We start from the raw sequence: 21208 nt of genomic DNA, 5'->3' as shown, positions 1-21208 counted from the left end.
GTATGTAGGTGAAGACACCCTGATTTCTACACTGCACATGATGCTGTAATGTTCACAGAACAGGCAAAACTTTAGTACAAATAGTGCAACATTTCAAATAGATGGTCCAGACAGCCAAGAAGTAAGCCATTGTGACAATGTTTCTCAACCATTCATATTTGCCTCCTGTCTACACAAACACTGTCTTTGATCACAAAAAATAAACTTAATAAAAATGCTGACTTCACAATGCATGTTTATCTGCATCATTTAACCAATTAACGTGAGTTTTGGGGAGATGCAGCCCACAGGTGATGACAAGACAGGGGTTATTTATTGGCTTACTTAAACCAAGTGTGAGGCCAAAACTAACCAGAACCAAAGGTATACAGTGTAACTTTTTTTAAAATAAAAACTCCCATGCTCCATTCTATTTTAATGTTGATTAAATGTTGATGTCTGATGTGGGCATAATCAATTCATACATAACATAGCTGCACTATTTAACTGCAGTAAAAGTAGTAGTATCAGTTTATTAGCACTGCTATCCATTTGAGTTTCAGTCTTAAGCCCTATCTGGTCGGGATAAGTTTCTCAGTGATAAAATTCTTGCATCTGGACTGCAGTTGAGAAAAAAAAAACTGGACCAGGGAGTCTTTTGGCTTTCTCGATCACATGACCACGCATTCAGTAGCTCCTTCATTTCCAATCACTGTTGTGTTTGTGCATCTCCATGGAAAAGTGTAATTATGGTGCATAGCAGTGGACAAATAGCTATTTTTATTAAGTGAGGTGTCAGTACTCGCACATGTGAGTCCAGAAGGGACTAAAAGTTCAGGAGAAAGAGTAGGCAATCCAGTTTAATTTTCAGAGGACGTCTGAGGAAAAATCTACATGGTCGTTCCGGACGGGGATAAAATCAGCGAAGAACTCCCCATAAAAGAGAATTACCCCAGAACCCCCTGAGAAAAACTAATCCTGTCTGGATAGTGCTTTACTCAACTGTCCTGTTTTTTTTCTGTGGACATGTTTTCATGTTGAAAGTGCATAATTAGTTATTATAGTTTTCAACTGGAAACATTAACAATAGAAACATTCCAAATCTGATTAACTGGGATATATTTTGAGTATGTTCAACATAAAACTTAAAAACCTGTCAAACCAAATGTGTTAAACTGCATTTTAGAAATCTAAACATTTAAATTGAACTTGGTTCAACCCATTCCAGACATCTGAGATCAATTGAACACAGACCAGTTGAATCAAACTTTTACTTAAATGTTACTCAAGGTTGAGAAACTCAATGCAATTTTAATTTAAAATTTATTATACATTTATAAATAGATTTACAGTTACATAAATATTTAAACAAGGCTAGACAAACTACAGCAGCTCAACACAGAGAAACACCAAAAACGAAACAATAAAAAAAAGTAATTGCATTCAGTAATGTGTGGAAATGTGTGTTAAACAAATGTGACTCAGTGTGTAAAAAAACACGTAAACAAGTGCTGGTGAATCTCTTTCTTTTTTCTCTTTAACTGCTGTGAACTAAAGCAATGACATCAACGAGGACGTGAACTGTGCTTGTGAGGGTGACTCGATTTCCCCTTAACATAAGTGTAAACTGTGATGAGTGCTCATTGTGAAGGGGTTAAAACTCTGAGGCGAGACTGATGAATTCTAGACCAGATCAGAGTACCGGAAATGCTATCAGCCTTGAGTTCTTGACTGTTGTAAAGAGTGAGTGTGGACGTGTGTGGGTGTGTGTGTGTGGGTGCGTGTGAGAAACAGTCAATCCGTTTAGACCCAGTACTGTTTGATGGTGATGGGGGGTGCATGGTGTCTGTGTTTGGGAACGTGGTTCTGTGTGACGTAACTTGGATCGTAATAATCCCACTCAAGGCCGGAAGCCCAGGCTCCTCCAGGGAAGCCGTCGCTGTCTGCCGACAGGATGCGCAAAGACACACCTAAGTGATTATTTGCAAATGTTTACACAATATGTACAGAACATACACCTGAAAAAAACAGTTCAATATGAATTTTGCAGAAAAAAAATAAAACAATGGTTTAGCTAAAAATCCACTTTAAGACCATGTTACACCACGTACGATTTTTACGTGCTGGAGAATGTGTCAAAAACAGGCTGGCCAATCTCTGCTAAGGTCTTTTGAGTAGCAGAACTCTTATTATGGCAACAGACCAAAAAATGAGCATGAGGACAGCAGCAGAACAGCTGTTCATGTACAGAGCAGAACACAAAAGTTTAGTCAGGATAACAATGTCTAAGAATATCACAGTCTGTTCATGTTCACAAAGAACCACAAAGAAAAGCTTTCCCCAATAAAGTTCCAAGGTGTGAAGGAGGGAAATTAAAGAGAGCAGAGAAACAGAAAGTATAAATGTATGCATAGTAGCGTTTACAGAACACAGAAGGCAAAAAAATATCAAACCTTGATGTTGAAAGTTTCACTAATTAAAATATGTTTGTTTATTTTATCCAAAAAAAAACATGTACATGATTTAAAAGGGCATTTACAGTTTTCCTATTTAGCTACAAATTGAGCTAACCAGACCAGAGTTGACCCTGAATTTTTGTTGCTAATGTACAGATGCATCTCAAACTAGAATATAATTGAAAAGTTACTTTATTTCAGTAATTCAGTTAAAAATGTGAAACTTATATATTGTATACTATTTTAAGCGTTTATTTCTTGTATTGTTGATTATGGCTTACAGCTAATGAAAACCCAAAAGTCATTATGACAGAAAATTTGTATACTATATATGATCAATTGCTACTTTTGGCAGTGTGGGCAACGTGCCAAGTCCTACTGGAAAATGAAATCTGCATCTCCATAAAAGTTGTCAGCAGAGGGAAGCATAAAGTGCTGTAAGATTTTCTGGGAAAAAACACTGCTCTGATCTTGGACTTGATATAACACAGTGGATCAATACCAGCAGATGACATGACTCTCTAAACCATAACTGATTGTGGAAACTTCACACTAGACCTCAAGCAGCTTGGACTGTGTGTCTCTCCACTCTTCCTCCAGACTCTGGTGCCTTAATTTACAAATTAAATGCAAAATTTACTGAAGGTCAGTGATGGTTTGGAGAGACATGTCATCTGCTGGTGTTGATCCACTGTGTGTCAGTGCAGTGTTTTCCCCAAAAAATCTCACAGCACTTCATGCTTCCCTCTGCTGTCAACTTATATGGAGATACAGAGATGCACATTTTCCAGCAGGACGTGGCACACTGACAAAAGTACCAATTGGTCTTATATAATATTACATTTTTCTGAGATACTGACTTTTTTATCTGCTGTTTTAGATACAAGTCTAAGCTAGGCTACCACATTCAAAACTAAAGGGGCAGTCTTAAGACCCATTTTAAACACACCTGCACTTGCACCGAAGTCACTGTCCAGTCCAGGTCCAGCAGCGGAGGAACTTGCAGACACTACAAAGCATGAGGTCTCTTGTGGAATGCTGCTGATGATCTCACCCTCCACATGGAGCTTATCCAGAGATACAAGCTCCAGCTCCATTGTGCTGCTCCTGCGCATCATTCTTACAGGTAGGGATGCCCTCTATAGATTCAAACACATGCACAGCAACAAATGTGAAAAGGTTTGTTACAGAGGTGGTTCAGATGTAAACAAAGTCAGTCAGAGTGGGTTTGGTGTGAAATGCTGTTCTACAGAAAATGTTTACACACTTTTATAATTCATTCACGGTGAAGAGACTCTTTCAGTGCACTTTAAGATAAAATAGTCCCAGAAGAAAAACTATTTTGCATCATTCCCATTAAAGTTACACAAACTTGTAGGACATGTAAAGGGTGGATTTGGAAAATCTAAACTTTTCAACCAGATTAACCAGTTGCAGTACTGAAAGTAAACATACTGCATTTCCACATGGTACACCTTGCTCCCTTTAACCCAAAAAAGTTTCTTACAAAAAAAGAGTTTCTTACAGCACTCTGTGTATAATTTTAACTCAAGTCACTAGGTGACATATATTGAACATCCTGAGTGAATAGATGTTTATGTGATCTTATTTACAGAATGTAGGTGTGCTGGAGATAAAAGTGCTGGAAATAAAACTAGGCTCCTTTTAAAAGTGTATTTTTGCCTCAATTTAAACATTAAAATGCTTTCATTAAATGAATATACAAGTTATGAAAATGTCTTATTTATGTTACATGACAATTTTACACTCACCCCTCCACTTAAGTAGTGTAAATATTTAAGTTACCCCGTTGTTTGTCGCGAGCTGCTCCGGTGAGTTGGGGGGCACGAGGTTGCAGTTACCCGCCTCCGAGTCGCTGGAGTGCAGCAGTAGCACCGGGGCGCTCCCTCTCCGCCACGAGCGCAGCGAGGACGAGCCAGCCCCATCCGGCCGCAGGAGCCTCACGCGCCTCTCCACGGAGGACGCGAGCGACGAGGTGACGGGCGGCCCGAGCTCGGGCGCAGACGAGAAGCAGAGTTTTCTTGCGTGGCCGCACGAGTAGCGGGTGGCGCTGCGGCGCGCGGATAACGGTGGTGGTAGGGGTGAGTGAGAGCTCGAGAGCGCGCTCTCGCTGCCTCCTCCGACGCCGCGGCGCGCGCCCTTCCTCTTCTTGGAGAGCAGCAGGAGCTTGTATCCGAGCAGCAGACAGTGCAGCAGGAGCAGCAGCACGAGCGCCGACGGAGCCAGCGCGAGCACCAGCAGCGCCGCACCCGACACCGGCAGCCGCTCGCGCTGCAGCTCTGAGGCGGGGGCAGCCGTTACTAACGGCTCCGGCATTTCATCACAGAAAGGAGGCGAATTTAGATAAAAGACCTCTTACACTGCCGTCTCTGTTAGTAAACGGTGTCTTAAGAAGTCAAAATTAGAGATTTAAACCGTCAAAACCCTTTAAATGTGTTTTTTATCACTATATTAGCTGACTAGCTAAACATTAATCTAAAATGAATTAGCTAAACATACTCGACACACTTCGGGGTTTAAGTTAAATGTAACTGTAGAATAAAAGTGGTAAATCAATTAATATTAACAACTTGGCTAGTTAGCAAATATGTGACGAATTTATCTCTAAAACGACACCGGTACAGTGGACTGGTTTAAACACAGGTGTGCTGAATTCACACCGATTAAATTCCCTCTGGGCAGCGCAACGAATCGACATGCTAAGCTAAACTGGACTAAGCTAGCTAAGCTAAATTAGCAGCGGTCAGGCAAAAAAGTGGTTTGTTAAAAAAAGAAAACTCTGAAAACTTACCTCACTCGACCCTTAGAGTGCTGGTCCATATCATTAATAAACAAAGGGCTATTTTAAAACGAAATGCTCAATTTAAGTTAGTTAACCTAGCTTTATGTCGTTTTCAACCGCCAAAGTTGTTCCTGTATACCTGAATTAAATTAGCACCTGGTCACACGATGGCGCCACAGATTTCATTAACCCTCTAACTAAGTAATTAGCTATCAAGTTGTTTGAGTTTATATATATATATATATATATATATATATATATATATATATATATATATATATATATATATATATTTATTTATTTATTTATTTATTTATTTTATTTTATTTTATTTTATTTTTTTGATTACCTTTTTATTTAACCACAAGGAGAGATTTAAAGAAAATTTAATTACAATTTTAGGTAAATTTGTATATACACAAAATATGCTTTAAAGATACCCTTATTTCTTATAGACTTAGTTATATAATTATATACACTTATTGACTTATTTCTGACAAATTTAAAACAAATGTCATAAATCCATAGATATTTTATATAAATTCCTTTTACTTTTTAGGTTAGTTTTTTGTTTGTTTTTGATTTTGTATTTTTGTAATAATGCTTAATTGTGTGTGACTAAATTTATGTTTTCTTTTGTGTTTTGTATTATATGGTGTGCAAAAAAACAGTTTACATGTACATATTAGTATCAGCGAAAACCTCTTAATGTCCACTCCTCCTATAAATTCTGTAGTCATGTTTTACTTTAATCAAAACAGATTATAAAAAGGTATGATGTCGGTTTCAATCACCAAAATTGGCCATGTGTACTTAAGTTAGCACCCACTCACACTATGGCGCCAGAGACCAGGCTAAAAGAAGTACTTCTCATCAAAATTAAATGATGTATTCGGTTTAAATCATTTCTAATTGCTGATTTTTTATTTATTTAATTGTTTATATATACAGTACCTGTCAGAAATATTGAGACACTTCTTCTTATTCAAGTTTGTTTTCTTTTTATAATTTTGTAAATGTATTATTGAAGACATTAAAGTGATACAGGAACACAAAAATGGAATATGTTTTATACTTTAGTAGCCACATTTATAGCTTTAATGGCAGATCTGCACACTCTTGGTATTTTAATCTCATTGTCTCATGAGGTAGAGTCACCTGGAATAGTTTTCTCAGCACCTTGAAGAAGTTCCTGGAGGTGCTGAACAATATTATAATAATTGCTTCTTTCCGTTTAGGCTGTGAAGCTCCAGCTCATCCCAAATCACTTGGGTTTAGATCAGGAGATTGAGGAGGCCAAATGCTTTTTTGTTTACTATTTAACTCCATAAGTGTCCATTAATTGTTATGATGCAGAAAATAAAAAAGAAATGCGTGGAATAAGAAAATGTGTCCGGATTTTAGATTGGTACTTATATACATATGCACACACACATTTATAAAAAAAATTGATTCTTTATTGTTGTCTACTAAACCTTTTAATAATGTATTGGTTTAATATCCACTTTACAAGATTAGCAATCTTAATTAGTTTTGTTTTTCCTGTGCCCCTGCCCCACCCCACCCAAATGAAAACCCGAACTTAAACATTTATGAGGATCTGAAATACACAATTTGGTCACTAATACCCTATTGTATTGTGGAATATTTATTATATCCTGCTTGTAGGGATAAATCTTGAATCCCTGCTTGCTGTGTAAAGTCCTGTAACATTCAGGATAGATTTCCTTCAGTTCTCAAGATCTGCTTGGTGCTATACTGTAAATCAAATAGATAACCTGTATGTATGTTCAGACATAAGCAGACCAACATAATTAATGTTTTTTTCCTTTGTTCTTGCAGGCTGTCTGAATGGACTATAGTTTCAATGCATAACTCAATGCACAGTAGATGGAATAAGGTGTCAGTTTGGGTTCACACTAGATGTGCAAACAAACCAGTCATATGTGGATTTTTTAGCAACCAAACCAAAGTTCTCCTGTAAAAGTCAAGTATCTTTCTTTCTTCTAATAGCACCCTGGTTAATTGGATATGGGAAAGTGGAACATTTTATTTGAATGGCTTCAGTGTTTTCTCCAAATCAAATGTCAAGTTGGTTGGTGGGTGCAGATTCTTCTGCAGCCAGCAGAGGGCCTTTATATGACAGGTTTCAAGGAATCATTCATGTAGTCTTGAGGGGTTTCTGTATTTATCTTTGAAGCCCTGTGTGGACAGATGCTTTTATTAGGTCACTTACTATGAGTATGACCCAGTTACTTTTTTGTTTTTTTTGCTGCAGTGAACCTAAAGAAAAAGGGATGAGAGGGAGAGATGGAGAGAAGCATAGAGGAGAGGATCTTTGCTCGGACACCTAAAAACCTGAAGATACGAATGTAAGGTGAGGAAGACATGAGTGTTAGGGCTTTAGGTGACACTTGACTTGACCCAGTTATACTGTGGCTTTTTAGAGTATCTCTAGTTGATAGAATTGCATGAATGGTCTGTAGTATACATAACCTGTCCTGGTTCCTAACCTAGTTGGAACTTATTCAGTGTAAAATGAGTCACTCTTAACAGGATTTCTGTCAGATCCTCTGTTGTAGAGGTGAAGTTGAGTTGCAGTTGAACACGGTTAAAACTAAACCATTACCATTACCATTAAGATGTACCTGTAAAAAAAAACACCAGTAAAAATGTACCTGCTTTACACACTACCAATATCCCATCCCTGCCTCACATCACTTACCAGTATAACTCTACTTTACTGGCTGATTGTTAATATTATATAATATTAGTCAATATTAGTCATTGTTGGTTTACTAGCTGCAGATGCCTTTGTGTACCCCAAGTATTAGTGGCAGCTTGAACCCATTTCATAGGATACATTTAAATTTCAATTCACACATATACAATTATTAAAAAAGCAAGTGACTGAACAAAAGAGAGATTGACTCAGTTTTATTGTCGCCAATAAAACATCACCATGAACCTTAGACAGTTAAATAATAGGCTGCAATACACTACATTATTAACTGTTACATTAATTATATAGTAGAAGCAAATGTGCAGTAAAGGTCTGCAAAGATAACAACAGACTTAGAATCATCATAAGATCAGCAATATGCAACTGCAAAACCGAACCAAGCTTCTGAACGATAAATTATGGCCAAAAATGAGTAATTGCATGTTTGCTGAATCGGGACAATCAGATCTTTCCCCAAAATATGACCCTTCAAATAAAAAAAAATAAGTATAAGCATTGGTTATAGAAAAAAAAGAGTTTTTTTTTCTATAATTTTGTTTCAGATTTGTTTTCTTATTTTCTCCCCAAGAGAATTACCCAACCCACTCCTTAGGACTCCCCCATCACTAGTGATGCCCCAACACCAGGAAGGTGAAGACTAGCACACGACTCCTCCTATACATGTAAAGTCAGCCATCGCCCCTTTTCGGTGTGCTGCTGATGCAGCATGCACTGCTGAGTAGTATCACAGCGCGCTCGGAGGAAAGCGCAGCGACTCAATTCCAATACATCAGGTCACAGACGCCTTGAGCTGATCGACATCACCCTTTGGAGTGATGTAGGGAAAGAGCGCCATCTACCCACCCAGAGAGAGCAAGGCTCTCTCGGGGCTCCGGTAGCTGATGGCAAGCTACATAAACAGGATTCGAACCGCCGATCTCCTGATCATAGTGGCAGTGCTTAGCCCTGCTGGACCACTTGGAGCACCCAAAACAGACATATTTAACCTCACCCAATTAACTTAGACTATAATCTTAGAACTTTAGAACTCTACCAGCTGTACCTGTTCTAATACCTCTAGTTCAGGACAACAACTGGATAACCTGTCAATCAACATGCTGTGACTGCAGTGACTGACTGTAATTCCTAATAACAATTTCTACATAAGTGTCGAAGTAATTATACATAATCTCATACATTTTTGACAATGTAAGACGTACTATTTATATAATACTAGATTGGCTTTTGCGTCATCAAAAATAGTTATCTAAAGAATGTCTCTTAACACCTAACAGCCAAAGTGATTCTGGTCTTTGTGCTTAGAGTGCTTAGAATGAGCTCTTGTTTTAGTTGCTGCTGATTTTATCACAAACCATTCCTGCTGTAAATATTTAGTAGCTTCTAGCTTCTCTGTATCATCCTAGTTTTTTGGTTCAACAACAAGGGCTAAATTTAAACTTGTATTTGAACCCATGCATAACTGGAGTAACTGGACCCAGGTATCACCAATTTTACTCCAGGAGAGCTACGTTCCAACAGATTTTAGCTCCAACCACTGACCAATTCCACTTTATTCATCAAATTATTGGCTAAGTTGTTTTTATTTCCGATTGTAATCACATTTCAAACCACCTCCAAATATGGTTTGTACCCGATTAGCAAAAATATAATTTCATGTGGTGTCTGGTTGTCTAGACTGTCAGAATCAATGTGGATACAATCTAGATATGGGCTGGCAGTCTGAACATAGCCTTATATTTGGGAAGTATAAGGAAGTATAACCTGCATGACTATATCTCACTAAGTGCAGGGTTGCTGACCCCTCCTCTGGTTTATCAAACAAAAAATATTAATGTGCATTTTTTCAGAAATCAATAATTGGTGGAATAACCCTGGTTTTAATCACAGTTTTCATGCATCTTGGCATGTTCTCTTCCACCAGTCTTACACACTGCTTTCGGATAACTTGCCACTATGCCACTCCTGGTGCAAAACTTCAAGCAGTGATAGCTCATGATGATCATGTCAAGCAGAATATTTAATAAAAGTCCAAAGCAATCATATAACAAATAATCACTGTGCATAGAGGATTATGATTGGACAATATGGAAAATTGTACATTAAACACTGTAGTTTTACCAGCCTGGAAATTTAATAAAACTCTATTAGATCTGCTCTAAATTATTGTTACCTTGGGGAGTGTAACCACTTATTGATTGGAAGTAGGGGTGGGCGATATGGCCCTAAAATAATATCATGATATTTCATGGTATTTTCACGATATCGATACTCTAGACAACATGACAAAACACTAAATAAAAAAAATCAAGAATACACTACTGCAACAAAATGAAAATTAAAGTGTTTTATTGCATACAATAAATATGATATGGCACAACCCTAACTGAGAATTTTTAAACATTTAAAATAATTTTATCAGATTTGTAACAGAAGTCAGTGATCCAGAATGTCATGGTACTAATAATGCACTCCAAATATCTCAATATATCCAGGATTAAAGTAAAATTAATGATACTGTACAAGTATAATCTGTCTCTAGTAGATATACAATGTAATGTGAAATGAGAACAGTGTGAATTTTAGCTAAAAAACAGCAATCCAAACCAACAGTACCCTGATGTGATAATTAGGGGTGGGTGATATGGCACGATATTTCAGAATATAATATAATTTACAATATTAAAAAATGTTGGCGATATTATTGTGTACAATATGATATGGCACACCCCTAATTGGATACACAAGGTTGATTTTGTGTTGAATATATTTTCTTAATAAATGCATAAAATGCTTCATGTTGTTGTGGTTCATTTTTCTTCTTTTTTTTATTTTTATTTTATTTTTTACACTTTATCAGGGTCTGAAATGTACATACTCTAAAGATTTCAGATTGGGCCAAACATTTTTTCACAGCACTTTGTACTATATTCATACCTCATTATATCTTCTTTCTCCTGTTTGTTTTACAGCTATAAGGCAAATATTGAGCAGTACTGTAGGCTTAATTAACATGTCAGTCTCTCTGGGTTTGATGGCTGTACAGTTGATTTCAGTGTGGTTTACAGTGAGTGGGAGTGTTCTTTTCATGTCACTCTCTCACTGCTAAGGGATGATGAGTAAGTCTTGTTTTTTCCTGTTACAGCTGCTCTAAAGTGGTCCTAAAAACTTACTACCATTCTAGTGGTTACTACAGTCACGCCTACAACTCTGACGATGATACGGCAATATGATTAGCTACAGTCTTATAGATTATGTACCCAAACCCTTCTAATTAGTGCCTTCACCTACTTTAAGTTGAACAAATCGTCGAAGCATATGTGCAAATGCAACCACATAGCTTGCTTAGTCACTGTAGAGAAGTATTTCCAATAGGATTGGACTCTCAGGGGCAAATAACCATGAACCTGTTGGCTTCATGTCTAATGCCAGGTGCGGTCTATAGGAGTACAAAGCCCCCTATGTTGAGCTGTGAAGGTCCTCTATCCAATACTTTTGGGATGAGATTAGGATGATGAGGAGGAGTGATAATCATAGTAAAAACTCTTCCTTGTACAGTAGAGAATGTTTCTTCAACATAAGAAGGACACAATTCTTTTTTTAATATCCTTGATTTTGAATAAACAGTAAATGAGGAGGTGTCTGAATACTTACAGCTTACAGTAGTCTGAGCAAGGTGTGAGGTTTAAAAAGAAGAATCATATTTAGAAGGCCAGTGTGGTTCTCATCCTCGATGTTGCTCATTTGTTACAATAAGACTACATCTGGCAGAGAGGGTGAAGTCTCTTTTTCAAAAGCTAAACAATAGCAGCTTAGTGGACTTGAGTGTCAAACTCACAACCCTGTGTTTAATACACCAGTGCTCTGAACTCTTAATAATAAAGGTACTTTCAGTGGCTCTTTAGCTTTTATATAAAATAACAGGTTTTGGTTGCACAAAGAATCATGGTTGTACGGCTACGCTCACTCAGCAGGAAAAAGTGGCCCAAATTTAATCTTTCTGTCATAAGGTAGGTGACTGACATTTTATCTGTGTGGCATTGTGAACTGTAAAAAATACACTAAACTGTCTACTGTCCAGGGAAGATTTTCTATTAAATTTAGGAAAATTGGTTTATGGGGTGTCATCCCATAATCACTGCATATCATCCGATAATTCCAGAGAACACAGTTTCACTGCTCCTTAGCTAAATGCTGAGGGGCTTTATACCACTTAACTGACATTGTTAAGAGACCGTGCCACTAGATTCATATTTCTAGCTTAAGAGAGTCCTATTTTATTGGCAATACTTCTCTACAGGAACTAGTTAAGCTGTATGTGTACATTTCCAGCAATGCGAGCATATCTAACTGGCCTCCCGGCCTGCGTAGTAAAACCACTCCAAATGATCCAGAATGCAGCAGCACGTCTGGTCTTCAACCAACCAAAACGGGTACATGTCACTCCGCTGCTCATTGAGCTCCATTGGCTACCAGTTGATGCTCGCATCAAATTCAAAACTCTTACAATCGCCTACAAGGTGATGACAGAACAGGCCCCTTCCTACCTGCACTCACTCCTGAAGGCTTACGCTACCTCCCAGCCGCTGTGCTCCTCCAATGAACGTCGCCTCGCTTTGCCAAACACTCAGACAAAGCAATCCAGACTGTTCTCATACAGAGTTCCCCAATGGTGGAACAAACTACCTTCCACTACCAGATCAGGAGAATCCCTCGCTATCTTTAAGAGACTCCTGAAGACAGAGCTCTTCAAAGAGCACTTACTCTCTTAACACCTCTAACACACTAACTACTTCTAACCCTATTTCCTTCCTCCCCTACTTCACTTCTCTATCCCTTTATTTCCCTCCGACCTCCTTTAAGCCCTAAAAAACGGATAATCTTAATTCCTATTACTTTTGTACTTCATTATTGTAAGTCGCTTTGGACAAAAGCGTGTGCCAAATGAAATGTAATGTAATGTAATGTAATGTAATTATTTTTATTTTTAACATTAATAATACTGTGAAATTCCTTCTAAAATGCTTAAAAATATATATTTTAAAGTTTTTATGTGATGAATAAACACAATCATTCGTCCGTGATTTTATAAATATGTGTATTATATTAAAAACTTATTAGTCATTTTCCTGGGCTCACATTAAATGAACTGGCTTAACCACAACTCAACACAAATCTCAAAAGTTTCTTAAAATAATACTGACTTTGGCATTGCACAAAGGCCTATAAAGGTCTTGTGGAGTCTTCTTCATAATGCCATTCTTTCTAAATACGATCATCAGAAAATATAAATTCCCAAACAAAGTGTAAAATTTAAAAACTAATTTATAGTTGGCTAAGCGCTGCAGCTATGATCAGGAGATCGCTGGTTCGAATCCAGTTCATGTAGCTAGCCATCGGCTACTGGAGCTCTGAGGGAGCACAATTGGCTTTGCTCTCTCTGGGTGGGTAGATGCCGCTTTCTCCCCTCATCACTCCAAAAGGTAATGTCTCATAGCACGAGGCGTCTTTGAGCTGATGTATCTGTCGCTGCGCTTTTCTCTGAGTGTGCTGTGATGCTTTTTGGCAATGCTGCATCAGTAGAAGTTCAAAAAGAGGCAGTGGTTGACTTCACATGTATTGGAGGATACCCTCCTCGTGTTGGGCATTACTAGTGATAGAGGGAGTCCTAATGAGTGGGTTAAGTAAATGGCCTTGCAAATTGGTAGGAAAATGGAATAAAAATTATAAATAAAATTATATTTGAAAAATAGTTTATTGTGTTTAATATGATTATGAGTTAATTGCCATTTTAAAAGATTAATGATCCTGCATATATGTTTGGACAGTCACATCATTAGACTTTGGCAAGTATAAGGCCTAACATGTTTATTTAGATGCATTAAAATATTCACATACAGGCAGTGTGTTATACAGTTTGGCATGTGTTTATTAAATTATTTAATAGGGCAATATTCGAATTTTTTAATCACACAGCACACATATTGTCCTTCGAACTATTTTAGGCCTGTGCTCTTTTGTGCTGCAGTGACATTTTACTCATTTTGATCTCCAGACCGTTCCACCCTGGAGCTAGACCATCTGGACACACTGAGAAAGCCTGAAGCAGGTGGGAGCTACCACACTCGACTGTGGGAGAGTCGTTGCTTGACAGCTCATCTGTGACCATGATCAAGTGAGACTTCATTTGACTGCCTAGTTATTTGTGGTATTTATTCACAAAGTAGGCAGCGCTATCACAGTTTCTGACTGATTAGTGTTAAGAGCCATTTGGGTATGAGTGAAGGGCGGCTGAAAGAGGCAGTCATGTTCTAAACACTTCTTTTAATAGTTATGCCACTTCTCAGTACTTAATGTGTGTCAGGGTTCTCCATCTGCTGTATGAATAGGGCAGCATAATTTTGGGGTTAAATATTAATTTGAATTTTTAGTGCTTGAATATTAAACTTGAGTCACATCATGCCACAGCAGTTAAAATGCTAAACTGCATTTCTGTGGCCTTATGTGATTAAAGCTCTTTTACAAGAACAAAATCCTGGTGGAAAATAAAACTGTCAAGTGTACTCCTCTACATCCTACACATATCTTGACATTATACCAAGGTATATAGAACATACGCCTCTGCAAAGCCAGGCATAATAAATGTAACTAACTGGTCTAAAAGGGAACTATTTTACAGTGTTGGCAGCTAAATTAGCACATATATTCTATGTGTGTTGGAAATGAGCAAACCTTTTATCTAGTTATAAAAATACTTACAGCACTGCCTCTTATTAGCCAGTGGGGGTTTACTGGTCTGTCTGGACCTAGCAAACTAAGAAAGAAAACTTTTTTGCCTTTGTGTCTGTCATAAATTGTTCATTATTTACCAGCCCTAGTCTGGCTATTGTATTTAATATTGTTCTTAAGACAGCCATTTAATGATTAGAACTAAAGCAAATGACTTTTTGAGTTAGATTTTTTGAGTAAAATCCATAAAAATAACTGATCTAATTTGGACCAACCTTAACTGAAAAATACAAACTTTTTACTAGCAAATGTTTATGTTTTTCTGTCAGTTTGTCTATGGATATGCTTTTTAGGTAATACTAACAATTTATTAATAGAGTATGGAGTATGCATGGAATTTCACTTAACTCTCAACATAGCATCTGTTTATGCATTAAGTCCCACCTTTCAACAAAATTATGCCAATTAGATTGCATATTAATATAGAAGCGTAGAAGGGTAAATGTGGTATTAAGGAAGCATTTAGCATGATGTGGAGATCTACGCAAGTGCAGTTGCCAGAAGAATGTAAAAAATGCATTGTGCATTATTAAACATCTTATTTTACCGTTTTTTTTCATTCATTTTAAAATATCTAGTTGTGGTCTCTAGTATGAATTAATGCCATGTGAGCTGCTGGTTTTTGTTGAAAAAAAAATGTGCCAGTAATCCGGTATAATGCAGGTGGAAGAGTGGGCGGGGAGAAATGATAAGATTTTAGCTCTTGCTTATGAAAATATTTATATATGAAAACATATCGCCTCTAATTGGTGCTGTTAGTTCCTGTCTGAGGAGACGGCATCACTTCTGCTCTGCCTGTGGGCACTCGCAAGCCGAGGTGGGCGGGGCCCATGAATACTAATTCCCGGGTTGACATAGACATGGTGCTTTTCCTGATTGATTCGTTTTACAGAATAGCAGAGTGGCGATGTTCCAAAGATGGCCACAAAGTTTAGTCAGTTTGAGATACTACTGTAGTATCTACAGACTAACAAGTTTTTAGAGTTACCCTGCCATAAAATCCAGCTCAAAAACAGCTCTCATAGGTAGCTGGTATTAGATTATCCAGTTTTGTATTGATCAGTGTAGCATATGTTTTTATTTGAGATTGATGGATTAGCTGGTCTCATCAGCATGACTAACTGTACCAGGCTGGTCATCAAGTGATAGACCTGCATAAGTAGGGTGTTCATGTTGACCCCTTTGCTTATGCTGTTCATGCATATAGACCAACTAACAAAAATATAAGTGGTGTCAAGTAATGAAGTACTAATACTTTGTAGTGCTTTGTGCTCTATAGGCCCATTTGGAGCGGTCTAAGTTTTTGTCCATTTTTTTCTCCTTACATTACTTTTACTTTTCTACTTTAAGTATTTTTTAATCAGTACATTTACATTTGTATTTGAGTAAAAAGCTTGAGTTGATACTTTAACTTCTACAGTTAACTTATGCAGTTTTAAAACCCTAGTATCTATACTTCTACATGAGTAATGACTGTGAATACTTTTGACACATTTGAAAAATATATGCTTATCTTAAACAGGAACTAAGCAGGTCAGCCAGTTTAACCAGTTTGGCCATTTTTAAAAATGTGTCTATATAGTTAACCACACAACTATAGAGTGGGCTGGGGTTGATTGGGTGGGGCAAGGAAAGATTCTTTCTTTATGTCTCTTCTATTTCCTCATTCATCTTTTCATTTTACAAATGACCAACAAGAGCAGTTTATTTAATAAATCTTTATTTGCACTTAAAAAACATGCTATTCATACAGTCGCATCCTACATGCTGGGTTGTGCAGCACATTCAGATCTTTACATAATTAGTCTATGTATAAATAATTCATTGAAACATGACACAGGAATCTCTCATAGAGACTAAATTCATTGACGACTCTGTACACAAGTACAAGTTTGTCATGGTTTAGAGCGAGTCGAGAAGCTTGTCATAGGAACGACAATATCCTACAGGAGCCCATTGAGCCCTCTCCCGAAGAATGCGCTGCTTCCTGTTACACAGGAAGTGCATTGGTTCTTAAAGAGTAGCACCTCTGTTTGTGTATCAGTTTGCGAAGGATTGTGTGTGTGTCCATTATGAAAGGTTGCAGTGTTTTTTTTGTCTACAGCCTATCTGAGAGTGTGTGTGTGTGTGTGTGTGTTTGTATGCGTGTGTATACAGTTCAGCACACATAATGCCTCACAGAGACAAAAGGTCGACGTTTCATCCGTCACTGAGATTTGTGTAGTGTGTGTAGTGTGTATGTGTGTGTTTTTTTAAGAGTCTCTGCGTGTGTGTTAACACTGTCCCAGGCTGTGTTTGATGATCTCTTTGCTTGATGGTGGGATCCGGTCAGGGAAAACCACGTTGAACTCAACCATGAGGTCACCGCGCTGGGCGGGGTTCTTGGCGCGAGGAAGTCCCTCGCCAATCAGCCTCCTCAGTGAGCCTGGTTTGATGACATCGCTGCTGGGGATAGGCTTCATCTGACCATCGAGGGTGGGGACACTGATTGTGCATCCACACAGAGCCTGGAGAGAAAGAGAAAGAGAGAGATAAGGTTAGTATTGTTTGCTGATTTACCACATCAACAGTTCTTCCAAAGTCTTGAATGAACGCTCGACGAGACTGGGTTTCGTAAAGAGGGGCATCATCTTAAGCCTGTGCAGAGGACTGTTGCTAAATCAGTTTTGTTTCTTGTTCTGAATGCAAAAGCAGCATCTCAGCTGATGTGAGAGCAGCACTACTACACCCACTCTTCCCAAGAGCATAGATGCGTGGGGTTATATGAGATGCTGCCGCGTCTGAGTGGGCAGACGCCTCTTGGGCTCCAGAATAACCCAGAGCTGGCAGAGGAGGCTACGAGCTTCTAAACCCCTGGACAATATATATAACCAGTGTTGCATTATATAAGATTGCGTGGGGTTCTATTGTGTTTGAGGTGGAGAATGTGGGCCAGAGCGAATGAACCTTTTCTCGTTATGCAAGTAGACCTGATGAGAGAAAAGTGTTGCTAATGTGTTCCTGTTCTGCTCTTGTTCTGTCTGAGTGGGAGAGGGAGGCAAGAGAGAGGGAAGGATTGGAGGGGTGAAGGGAGTGCGTGGGAGAGAGAGGCAAGGGGTGGGTGAGAAACAGCAGGAGAGATGGAGAAAGCAAGAGAGAGGGAAAGGAGTCACGAAGGGGAGATATGTGTGTGATGGTGCGAGACAGACAGGCAAGGTTGGGGTGTCTGGGTTCAAGAGAGAGAAAAAAAAGTGTGAGACGTGTGAGCAAGAGCGAAGGATGAGGAGAGAGGGATGGGGAGAGGGATGAGGGCTGGAAGAGAGAAAGGGGGAAGGAGCATGAAATGATGGTGAAGAGACGGTGGTAGAGGAACTGGCACGATGAGAGACACAGATGGGAGATGAATTTATAATAAGGGAACACAGTAAGCGAGAGAACAACAGGATGGGGTGTGTGTTTGAGAGAGAAAGCAAGAGTGTGTGTGAGAGAGAGAGAAATGCCAGACGAGAAATGAATCTACAATGAGACAACAGAGAGAACGAGAGAGAATGACTGGATGGTGAGAGAGAGAGAAAAAAAGTGTAAGTGTGCCTGTGATGTGAGAGTGTATGTGTGAAGATGCTCTGATCTGCAGAGTGGAGGAGATGATGAAAAGGAATGGTGGGGGAGTGTGTGAGTGTGTGTGTGTGTGTGTGTGAGGCTGCGGGAGAGTGGGAGTGCTGCTAAATTTAGCTGCAGCACTCTGCAGAGGCTTATCGAGTAGCAGAGACTGCGTGGGAGGGGAACAGGACACGCTGTACTACTAAGACACTCGGCGCATGCTCACCTCTCGCAGAGTGATGGTGGCAGTGTAGACAATGTTGGAGCCCTCTCGTCGGAAGTGGGCATGCTTCTTCTCCTTGACTATGAAGGCCAGGTCGCTGGGGGGGTGGCCAAGCACCTGGTGACCCTCTCCTGGGAAGGTGATCTTGGTTCCTTCTTTCCAGCCTTTCTTCACCTCTACGTCAAACACCCGCTCCTCTGGCTGCAGAGTCTTGTCTGTCTGACGAAGGCGTGTCACCTTCACCCTCTTGGTCACACCCGTCAGGATATCTTCCAGGCTCACCTGCAGGTCATGCACCTCTGTCATGGGGTGGGACGAAGACGCCTTGCTGCCGTGCTGGCGGCCGAGGTGGGGCATTGGATTTTTCAGGAAGGGGTTAAAGAGGTCATCGTCTGAATCGAACTCAAAGTTGAAAAATACGCGCCAGGCGTGGGAATCTTGTGCCTTGGGGCTACTGTGGGCGGAGTCTGTTTTGCTTCCAGTGGAGGACACACCTCCTTTGGTTAAACCTGGGGAGGAGAGAGGGAGGGGAATTTGGATTAAGTTTTTTTTTTTTTTCAGAATGGTATAATTAAACAATTTGTTACACCTATTAATGTGCAAAATGGGGGGTCACCCTGAGGGTCCCTTAGGACTACTGGTGTGGACAGCTTGCAAGTTTTGCAGTGTTGCTCCACCCATGTCAGCTACTAAGTAGTTACTATTTTTAGATCCTTCTGATTGAATTATGTAATGTGCAGCCAAGTAAACTATTGGCAGTGTGAATGAGTGTGGGGGGCTTGCAAGGGACAGATGAATAATTCATGAATTCTGCAGCTGCCTGCATGTGACAGAGTTTGCAGCGTGGCCGTGTACGTGCCTGCGCATGCGTACCTCGGTGTGTGTGTTTGAGCATGTGCTTGCAAAGATCAGTGTGCCCTCATTTGACTTCAGAAGCTCACCTTGCTGGTCATACACGCTGCGCTTCTGGGGGTCTGTGAGGACCTCATAGGCTTGAGCGATCTGCTTGAACTTCTCCTCTGCATCTGCCTCTGGGTTCTTATCCGGATGGTAGCGCAGTGCCAGGCGCTTGTATGCTCGCCGGATTTCCTCCTCATTGGAGTCATTTGTCACCCCCAACACGGCATAGTGGTCCACACAAGGTGGAGAGGGGGGAGGACTGGGCACCTCAGGGTCCTCATGTACCTCCTGTTCGGAAAGAAAAGGGAGCAAAAAAATGGTTAAAGTTGGGTTTACAACAAAAGTTTCTTGATTGTCCCTAAGTCACTCACTGAAGAAAGGCACCTGTCTACTGTTTGGACACATGAACAAGTAAGGTTAGGACTAGAGGCATCCCTCTATGTTTAAATTATAACACTGTGGACCTTCAAACTGATGAACCAAAACAGTATTGTTTCTTCATGTGCTAACTAAGAGGTTCTACAAATGCAATCCAATGGAAGTTAGTAAGTAAAGTAGTAAATCTGAGCCTAAAGGCTGAGAAAACTAAAATATTGTAACAGGACAAGCACAGGCAACAGTAGCACTGACACAAACTTTAGTCTCAACTTAAAGAAAACACAAATTAAACTTCTCACAAGTCCTGAATGGGTTCAAGTTTGCTCAAAGAAAAGTTTGGGTGCAGAAAAGTTTTCTCCTAGGATCCTGAGGAATGTCCTACCTCTGAAGTCCAGCCTTCCTCGCCGTGGATCACCCGCACTTTGCACTTGACGTTCTTGTGCTTCACGCCGAACTGCGTCCAGATGAGAACCATGATGAGCTTGGAGTGGAGGCTCGCTGCCGCTAGTGATGCTGATGCTGCTAGAGATGCTGCACCGGTCTGAATGCTGCTTCTACTGCCTTCCCGAGCTGCTTTTATACTGTCTCCGCGCGCACACGCGCACACATGCCGCCCACGCTCTCTGTGAGAGAAAGCGAGCTTCCCCAGGCAGGCACAGTGAAGAGGGAGGGGGGATTGCCTTGCACTCGCTCTGCACCATTGGCCCATCGGCTGCTAGGCATGGGCACGTCACGCGGATGCAGTGCAGCCCATCTCTCCATGTGAAGAAGAGCTTCCGGAATTTAAAATAGGTCCCAATCTCTCACATTCACAGCCTCCTCCTCCTCCTCCTGCTGGTGCTGCTTCTGCTGCTCTCACCATCACTGATTCAGGAGGGAAACGAGCACGGGCTCTCCTGGAGACGGGCTTTGGGGGAACACTTTGAAACTGAGCCAGAGCACATATATTTAGCTGAAGCTGTGGAATTATAATAGCATTTAAATGATTAAATGGGTCTTTTTATACATTTTATAAGATGTTCTGCATCTTTAAATGTTAAATATATAAGGAAAAATATATAGTATATATATCAGCCTGATTACAACAGCCTGGCTATCTTAAGCTGATTAAGCTGGTTGACTAGTCAACAAGCTTTAGCAAGCCAGCCAATCGATATGACCAACGTGGTCAAGCTGTTCTTGCTGATAGATTAAGTCCAGCTGGCTTACCAGCCAAGTCTCTGACCAGTTTTTGAACCACCTTGGTCATCAAAGACCAGCTTAGATCACCCAAAATCAGCAAAGGCTTCAGCTGGATTTTTCGGCAGGGTTACATAGCAGACAGCAAGTGAACTGTCAGATTGTGACTTGATGTGTTGATG

General features: G+C 39.8%; 2 protein-coding genes across 2 annotated transcripts; both read right to left on the bottom strand.

Moving 5' to 3' along the window:
* Positions 1–1247: 1247 nt before the first annotated feature.
* On the bottom strand, positions 1248–4772 carry hwa (huluwa). Its single transcript, XM_007256610.4, has 3 exons — positions 4242–4772; positions 3385–3574; positions 1248–1949 (listed from the first exon to the last, which is right to left on the bottom strand). Exons 1-3 carry the CDS (start codon positions 4770–4772, stop codon positions 1783–1785), a joined length of 888 nt encoding a protein of 295 aa, XP_007256672.3. The 3' UTR covers positions 1248–1782.
* An 11698-nt stretch (positions 4773–16470) lies between these two features.
* On the bottom strand, positions 16471–20442 carry zgc:122979 (J domain-containing protein). Its single transcript, XM_007256588.4, has 4 exons — positions 20230–20442; positions 19511–19757; positions 18573–19078; positions 16471–17274 (listed from the first exon to the last, which is right to left on the bottom strand). Exons 1-4 carry the CDS (start codon positions 20320–20322, stop codon positions 17041–17043), a joined length of 1080 nt encoding a protein of 359 aa, XP_007256650.1. The 5' UTR covers positions 20323–20442; the 3' UTR covers positions 16471–17040.
* Between the last annotated feature and the right edge of the window lie 766 nt (positions 20443–21208).

The sequence above is a fragment of the Astyanax mexicanus genome, chromosome 17 (assembly GCF_023375975.1).
Source record: "Astyanax mexicanus isolate ESR-SI-001 chromosome 17, AstMex3_surface, whole genome shotgun sequence".
Classification (NCBI taxonomy): domain Eukaryota; kingdom Metazoa; phylum Chordata; class Actinopteri; order Characiformes; family Acestrorhamphidae; genus Astyanax; species Astyanax mexicanus.
The sequence above is the reverse complement of the archived record's forward strand: the minus strand, read 5'-3'. Positions and strand labels throughout refer to the sequence as shown.

Bases quoted from the DNA above. Each gene is read 5' to 3' on its own strand.
- hwa (XM_007256610.4), bottom strand. From the start codon at position 4,772: ATGCCGGAGCCGTTAGTAACGGCTGCCCCCGCCTCAGAGCTGCAGCGC. The intron at 3,575-4,241 runs GTAACTTAAATA...TTGAATCTATAG, and splicing joins AGCTCGCGACAAACAACGGG to AGGGCATCCCTACCTGTAAG. The intron at 1,950-3,384 runs GTGTGTTTAAAA...ATAATCACTTAG, and splicing joins TGACTTCGGTGCAAGTGCAG to GTGTGTCTTTGCGCATCCTG.
- zgc:122979 (XM_007256588.4), bottom strand. From the start codon at position 20,322: ATGGTTCTCATCTGGACGCAGTTCGGCGTGAAGCACAAGAACGTCAAG. The intron at 19,758-20,229 runs GTAGGACATTCC...CTTTCCGAACAG, and splicing joins AGGAAGGCTGGACTTCAGAG to GAGGTACATGAGGACCCTGA. The intron at 19,079-19,510 runs GTGAGCTTCTGA...TCTCCTCCCCAG, and splicing joins CAGCGTGTATGACCAGCAAG to GTTTAACCAAAGGAGGTGTG.